The 8,161-nt window shown below is 51.1% G+C and overlaps 1 protein-coding gene across 1 annotated transcript in view; it reads right to left on the minus strand.

The window, feature by feature from the left end:
• ZEB2 (zinc finger E-box binding homeobox 2) overlaps window positions 1-7,949 on the minus strand; it is a 114,487-nt gene extending 106,538 nt beyond the window's left edge. Inside the window, exons 1-3 of the mRNA XM_068407257.1 lie at window positions 7,708-7,949; window positions 7,505-7,603; window positions 4,723-4,860 (exon numbers count right to left, since the gene is read on the minus strand). Coding sequence (XP_068263358.1) covers window positions 4,723-4,795 — 73 coding nt within the window. The 5' untranslated portion in view covers window positions 4,796-4,860; window positions 7,505-7,603; window positions 7,708-7,949. The remainder of the gene's footprint in view (window positions 1-4,722; window positions 4,861-7,504; window positions 7,604-7,707) is intronic.
• Window positions 7,950-8,161: the final 212 nt, after the last annotated feature.

The following is an 8,161-nucleotide window of genomic DNA, read 5'->3' on the forward strand; positions in this document are numbered from 1 at the left end:
GGGAAGCCATGGTCTTGGAGAAAAAAAGGACAAAGAGTTCTCTTTCACAGAGGAGAAAATGCACCTTAAAAGCACTGGGATAATGCAGATGCCAAAAACTGTTGTGAGGCGAAGAATTTCCTATTTCTTGGAATGAATGTGGGGCTGCTGTAAAAGAATCAACACCCTTCTTTCCACTCTAAAGGGAGACACACATTTTTCTTGGGGAATATTACCAGCCTGTCCTGAGAGCTTGCAGCTCAGTCTTCCATATATTTTCCCTATCTTGGGCAGTTGGCTATGTATAATTATCGATAATTAACTTGTAATGGTTTCCTTATTTGTATTTTTTCCCCCTTTTCAAATATGGCTTTTCCAGGCATCAAATGTATTTTCTTACAGCAATTAGAAATCCCCCCAAAAGTTTCCTTGCGAAGCATGTGCAATAAGCAAAAGCCAGTAGGTATCGAATGGTCGCAAATAGTAAACAGTAAGTCAGGCACAAATCTCCAAATTCGCTGGGTTTCTCGAAACTCAGGATAAAATAAATAGATCAGCCTTGACACAGAAAACAACCTCCTCTGCTCCATGTCACAGCTCAGTCTGGACATGAATCTGCACCGAGAAAATGTAGCTACATCCTCTTTACGCCCTGGTCACTCGCATTTATTGCATTAATTTTTAATGCCTATCTCCAGGTGCTTTCCTGGAGGTAGTCCATTTGTCTCCCTACCCAGTAACCAACTCTGGAGAGTAATCTCCTCGCAACGGATTCCCAGCCCTGCAGAGCTGCCCGGGCAGAGGAGCGCTCCCAGATGCCCGCTCTGCCTTCTGCCACCTGAATTTCACAAAAAGCAGCTTTCCTCCTCACCCCCCAGCCTCAGTCTAGCTACCTCCAAACTTCTCCAGGCAGGGAAGACAAGCCTCACTTCCCACTCACTAAAGGCAGCAGGCAGGCTTTTTTTTTTTCTCTTTTTCTTCCCCCCCCCTCACTTTTTTTCAAGTGGGAAGTGAAGGAGGGTTTTTTCCCCCTTCCCCAGCATCCCCGAAAGGAGGGTGGGTGGGGATCTTTTTGGGAAAGGCTCTGAGCGAGTATCATCGTGTCTGCTTGTTTGGTCTGTGTTCTCCCTCGGATCAGACGCCCTGAAAGCATTGAACTTTCTCCCTGTTCTTTACAACTGGAAGCGAGATGGCAAAGGAATCAAAGAGAGCTGTTTACTGAAACTTCGGAGTAAATTAGGTCCAACTTTCCCCCCCTCCCCCCTTCCCCTCCTTCCTGGGGATTTTAATTTGATTTTTTTTTATTATTTTTGAGGGGGCAGAGGAAAGGAAGGGAAAAAAACCCACCCAACAAACGCCAAACCACAACAACAAGGAGAGAGGCAGCTCCTCTGCAGAGGCAGGGCAGGGCACCCGGCTGGACAGCGGTGCCTGCCCGGGCCCCCGCTCCGCAACGCTCCGCAACGCTCCACTCCGCACCGCACCGGCGCAGCGGCCGCCAGCGCAGCTCCCGCGTCCGCGGGATGCCCGTGCGGAGCGGGGCGGAAAGGGAGCTCGCTGCCCTCTCCTCCTCCTCCTTTTCCTCCTCCTCCTCCTCCTCCTCCTCCTCCTCTGCCGCGACTTCTCTCCCGAGCGAAAGTGCCGCGCAGTGAGTCAGGCGCTGGGAATCATCTGACCGAACTTCCCAGAGCTCCGCCGCATTCCTGGGCTGCCGCTCCGCGCACCTCCCGCCCCCCCGCCCCGCTCTCGGGGTCCTCTCCTTCCCATCCTCCGTCCTACAACCCCCCCCACCCCGCCCCGAGGGGGCTGGGGCTTGCCCCTCATTGATTTCCATATCGCCTCTCTCCCCCCCCTCCCCCGCACACCTCTCCTTCACTCCAGCAGCTCTGCTCAAGCCCGTTATCTTGGAAAATCCCGAGCCTTCTGCCTTTCCACCCTATTTAGCTCCGCCGTGCTTCTCCCCAGCCCCGTTCCCCACTCCCGAGCCTTGCCCATCCTCGCACACACGCAGGGACACGCACACAGGCGTGCAGCCCACTGAGGCGTTACTGGGATTATTCTGTTTTGTCCCCGTCTGTAATTTGTCTGTGATTACACTCACACCCCCCCCCTTGCTTCCTTGATCACCAGTTATTTATTTAATTCTGTCTTTGGGGGAGGGGGGGTGGTTTTTCAATTTTATTTTGGTTCTGCTACGTTTCTAAAGAATTTCTGCCTGATTTCGATAAGCATCACCGTTTCTGGTGTTATCAGCAAAGACACAAGCTCAGAAGTGACATCTTTTCCACGAATCCAGGAAAGAAGAAAAATCCACTCAGTCCAGATAAATCCTGGGCAATTCCCAACGGGAAAGGCATTGGATACGTGCTTGTCGAGAAAGAGAAAATGAAAAGAAAAAAAGACCCTAACCAAACCCACCCTTGTTCGTCTACCTGCTTCTCAGAACCAGGACATTGCTCACTCAGAAATGAATGAAAGAAACAAAATTGTGGAGCACAAAGAGAAAAGAGTGGACAGACAGAAAGTCGAGAATTATTCCCCCCCTTTCCATCTTGGCCAGAGCAAGACACTGAAGGGAGAAGTTAGACCTTCACGTAACCAGCGCACACACTTGAAGTTTGCAGGATCTTTAAGTGGTTACCTTAAAAATCGCAATTAAACTTTTCACTCCCAAGTGTGGCGGCTTCCCAAGTTAGTGCAGTTCCGTGCAAAGACACTTTTGCATGGGAGCAACTAGAATCTGTGCCACCCCAGGCCATCCGTGCTCCCAAAGACTTGGCTGCAATAGCAGGGCGTGCAGGCTGCAGTCCTGGTGTCCTAGGCAAACAGAGGCATCCAGCTTTTTATTTTTAGAGGGCAGGGGTTTTTTTGCGACTTAAATCGTGTCGAGAAAATATTAAACACGTAGACGCATCCCTCATCACAGAGCATGTGATGGGTTTAACACGCTAAACTAATAATCTTGTGTGAAAGAGCAAGGAGGCTGAAGAAGAAGAAGAATAAAACCCCCTCAAACACTCAGAATATTCTTTACTGCAAAAGAGCACTTCTGGATGCGTTGCTTTAAATCTCATTCTCTTTTTCTCTCAAAAATGACTGTTTAACATAAGAAAAAAGGCTACTTGACACAAAGCTTTTGTTATCCAGTTGATCAGCAACGTGCTTTAGATACTTGTAAGGGGAAAAAAGCCCCACAACAGACATTGATTTTAGAAAATCAATAACCAACATTTAATAAAAAGAACAGAGGAAACACAAGAGAGGAGAGGGAAACATTACGTGTAATTTTAATGTCTACTAAATTACCCAGAGATGAGGGGAAGGGGAGGTCTCCTCTGTGAGGACCACCTTAAATAATGACAGACACAAGAGTAAAGGGTGGTGGTGGAGGGGGAGAGACTTTAAAAAAAGATAACAAGGAACGGATCCTTGGGAAGCTGCTCGGAATATATTATTTTAGTTGGGGTTTTTTTGTAATACTAAGCCAAGCAAATAGATCAAAGACAACACAAAGGGAAAAGCCAGTGTAACATAACGAACAGTTTCTGACTAAAATTCCTCTATCACTCCCCCATATGGCTCGACGCCTCCAACACAAGAAAAAGACACACACACACACACTCACAACCTAGAGAGAGGGAAGGGGGGGCAGGATCATTTGTTTCTAATCAACATTCTCTTGTCTTTGTGGGTTTTTTTTTTTGTTGTTGTTGTCCCGTCCCCCCCTCCCCCCCCCCGCTCCTTCACCCCCCCTCCCTCCACCACCTCTCCACTTAAATGAAGTAGCTGAGCTATAAGCGCATGGGTTCAGGTTCACACAAATATCTTCCTTCCTCCGGCTCCTCGAGAGGAAAGTTGTTGAAAGTGGGGCCGGGATGGCCGTGCGAGGGGCTGCGGGTGGGGAGGGGGAGGCTGGCGGTGGGGGAGAGACTATCAGCCGGGGGAGAAAGGAAGAAACTAAGGGAGGGACGGGGAGAGACGGAGAAAGAGAGACCCACACCAGTGAGAGCTGCCAAATGTGAAATCAGCCCAGAACACCGCGTCCCACTGAGCCCCGGCCCCTCCGCGGCCGGCGGAGACCGGGGGAGAGGGCAACTATGGACAATTGGGCACCCAACTCATTAGTATTATTAATTATTAGGGAGGAGGAAGTTTCATTTTCGAGTCCCTAACAATAAAAAAACAGAGAGAGCGGCTAACTCGGTGCCAGCCTGCCTCGGGGTTCTCACGCTGCCGGGTTGTTTCCCAGGGACGGCAGCGGGGCCGGCTGCCCTCCCGCCGCCCGCCCCGCTCCGCGCCGCTCCGCGCCTCCCACCCGCCGGGCTCCGCTCCTCTCCTCCGCTCCTTTCCTCATCTCCCCGACCCTGACAGCGCCCAAAGCCACCCGGCAAAGCGCTGGGCGAACCGGGCCGCCACCGCCCCGCCGCCGGCCAGCGGGCCCGCCCGCTCCGCGCCCGCGCAACAAACTTTGGGGCGCGGCGGCGGCGCGCTGCTCCCCCCCCACCACCCCCTTTCTCCCTCCCTCCTTCCCTCCCTCTCTCCTCACCCCCCCTCCGCACTCCGCCGGCGCCCCGCAGCCGCGCAGCCCCCGCTGCCTCCACGGGACGGCCCCGCCGCTGCCGCCCGGGCGGGCGCCGGCCCCGTCGCCCCCCCCCGCACCTTCCCCGTCCTGCGGCCGCTTTCCCCCCCCTCCGAGCGCGGCGGAGCCGGCCGGAAAAGTTTGCTCGGGGGGGGTGGGCTTACCGTTTTTCCTCCGGGGGTTGGCTTGTTTTCGCCTCTTACACCTGGGGCCATCCGCCATGATCTGCTGCTTCATTGATAAGAGTGGATCAGATGGCAGTTCGCATGGGCTCGGCTCCCTGATTCAGCAGCACGCAGGCTCTATGTAACGACCAAACACAGCAACAATGTGGGCATTGGTATATCCCATTTAAACGCAGGGCGCCAACGGGGACCCGAATTTGCACCCGAAAAAGAACCCATCCACGCACACGGCGAGGTTTGCCGTGCCGGGGGAGGTGGGACGCAGACGGAGCGGGCTCCCCCCCTCCCTCTCTCTCCCCAGCCGGGCAGATTTCGTCTTTATTTATTTATTTATTTATTTCTGGTCTCGCTCTCTGTGTGTGTGTGTGTGTGTCTGCGTGAGAGCGTGTGTGCGCGCGTGTGTCTCTCTCCCTCTCTGTGTGTGTGTGTGTGTGTTGCACCAGCAAAGCAGATCAGAGAGGGACAAGAATTACATCTCAAATGAGTCATAACTCATGACCGTATGAGGGAATGCACAAGCTTTTACAGTAGGCTGTTTGACTCAATGCTAGGCGGACCATTTCCTCCGAAAAGTACTTTAATTTGACATTAGAACTTCTTTTCACATGAAATGCTGTCCTGCTCGCCTTCTGCTCCTGCCTTTATTTCTTTTTTTTTGTTTTTTTTCCCCCCAAAGTGCTCTCCAGCAAAGTGATAAGAGGAGAGGGAAACATGGCTCTCCCCTGTCCTTTTGGGGTAGAGCACAGCACGGAGACCTCCCCCTCCCCCTAACAACCAGGAGTGTAATTATAAACCTCTGTCACCTTTTTAGTCACTTTGACAATATTCAGGGTTTCCCCTGCCCCTTAGTTAAACAAAGCTTCAGAGTGTCATTCCCCCCCCCCCCCCAGAAAAGAAACAGAAATCAAAACTACCGCTGTCAGAGTTTTCAGGCTTTCTGTTAGTTTTTTGTTTTTCTTTTTTTTTTTTTTTAAAAAAAAGAAAAAACCCAAACTTGTAAACTTTTGGACCCACTGTGTGTGCCTGTGTGCTGGGGCTGTGCAGCAGGCTCTATCTGTCAAAGGGAGAGGGCAGGAGCATTTGGTTTGCTGCAAGAACGCTCCTGAAACTCAGTCCCTCTCGAAGAAGATGCTGTAGCTTTAAAGATGCTTTGACTCGAGGATTACTTTAAACAGGGGGCTATAAAAGATGTAACAGATGCAAACTGTAAAACAAGGGCAATTAACCCTTGCTCTCCTGAGCAGGATCCCCCCTTGCCTTCGCATCTATTGTCTTCTCCTGCACTGGGAGTTTTACACAAAACCCACAAAATTATTACCTGCCTCAAAAATTTTCTTTTCTTTTCTTTTCTTTTTTTTTTTTTTCAGCACAGTGGGCTTTTTTTTTTTCCTTTTTTCCCCTTTTTTATCTTTCCCCCCTTGTGTCTTTTTACTTTGCTGGAGCTTCACACCAGAACTGAACAGTGAAGTGTCTTGCTGCTAGGTCTTTTTATTCTGCCTGAGCTCTCTTTTCAGACCTTTGCGGTTATAAAACCTGCTTGGCTAAAAAAAAAAATAATAATCTCCGATCAGGTAAGAGGATGGGAATATTGAGAGAGTGTGTGAGGGGTCAGCGTGTTTACTCACGCTCTCCTGCTTGGGATTCCGCCTGGACAGAGTGAATTAGTGGCTCTGTGGATGTGGATGTCGGTGGCTGAGGAAGGAAGAGGCTGAGAAATGTGCTAGAAACTTTAGGATTTGCCAGTTATTGCCGATCCTGGAGTGGGCAATGGTGGCATCACCGTGGCAGATCTATCAGGAGACGTAGCGGAGAGGGGAGGACAGGAACTGAGGCAAGCCCGGACCCTCAGCCTGCCTCGGCGATTGGCGTTTTAATGAAAAACCACCACTGGTGAATTGTTTTAAATGCGTTTCATTACCTTCCCTGCTCTTCAGCCTCCCGCAAAAAGTTGTCAATAATTTTAAACCTGCAGATCTCGAGAACACTTCTGCCCAGAGGACCGACTAGCTCTTTAAAATATATAAATATATATATTTTTTGCTTTTTGGTAAACGACTTTTAAGTTCCAGTCAGTACTTTCACTTCTTGCTTTAGGATCCCAGAAGCTAAGGTGTTACTTCGCAAAATAAAATAAAGAAATGAAACTATCTAAGCAGACAAAACAGCAAACTTTCTGTTTGGGGAAACACATCCCTCGCCGGGGAGCCCTGCCCGGGGCTGGGGCTCCAGTGGTGCCCGGCCGGGCTGGCTCTGCAGGCTCAGGGCGTGCAAAGCATTAACAGGTACCTGCAAACTTTCCGACCTAAGATGTGAAACCTGAAATAAAAAGAGCAAGAGGTGGGTGGGGGGATTTGTCTCTTTTTTTTTCTTCTTTTTTTTTTTTTTTTTTTTATTTGCAGGAGGACGAAGTCCTTTCCTAGCACTAAAACTTTTGCTGCTGCGTTGTAAAAGACACCTCCCGTACCTGGCTGACAGGTAAGGGGAGCAGGGGTGGTGGTGGCACAGCCCCGAGCGCCCCGAAACTGCTCACCCATTCCCAGAGCGGTACCGAAGTGACTTCAGGTTTCGGTTAAAAAACCCCAACAACAACAAAAAAGGGTTTTGGCCCCAAGTACAAACAAGGCAGAAAGAAGCCAACACGCTTTAAAATAAAATACTATCGAAATTAAATAAGCCCGCTAGAGTGTGAGGTGGTGTGAGAAAAAAGAAGGGGTGAAAAGAAAAAAGGGGGAGAAAAAAAGGAATTAAATTCCGAACCTACCTGCGAAGTCTTGTTTGTAGTTTTGGCCAGAAACGGTGAGAAGAAAAAGCATGAAGAAGCCGCGAAGTGGAGGAGAAAAGGTGAAGGGAGATGCAGCTCCTGGAGAAATTGTAAAAAGCCTTGCAAAGAGTTGTCGGAAGGACCGTTATTCCTGCTGGGCAGGTTAGGACTGATCTCTTTCTGCCACTCCAGGAAACACAAACCTGGGGACGGACTGACGTGTTACGCCTCTTCTAATGACATTTTTTTCTTTTTCTTTTCTGTAGGAGCGAGAGGAGAGACCCTGAAACACACGCCACCTATCTTTGTGGGGAGGGATAATTGAAGAGCACCAAACGTGAGCATCATGTGGAAACGTGATCGCCAAGTTTCTCTCTGGGAAAGGATCTGGGATAGATTATACCTTGAAGTCTCCGCGAACGCTTTAGCGGCAGAAATGCAATTCCACCTCCTCCCGCCCGCCCCCCGCCCCGCGCCCGCCCCCCGCCCCGCCGCTCCGCGCCGCTCCGCGCTGCTCCGCGCCCCGACGCCTTCACCCCGCCGCGGCGCCCCGCGGAAACTCACCGCATCCCACGTCCCCCCCCCCCGGGGGGCTGCACCCCCTGTCCCCCTCCCCGGCTGCATCCTCCCCCCCCCCGGGGCTCATCCCCTCTCCCC

This window comes from Nyctibius grandis, chromosome 9 (assembly GCF_013368605.1).
Source record: "Nyctibius grandis isolate bNycGra1 chromosome 9, bNycGra1.pri, whole genome shotgun sequence".
Lineage (NCBI taxonomy): Eukaryota > Metazoa > Chordata > Aves > Nyctibiiformes > Nyctibiidae > Nyctibius > Nyctibius grandis.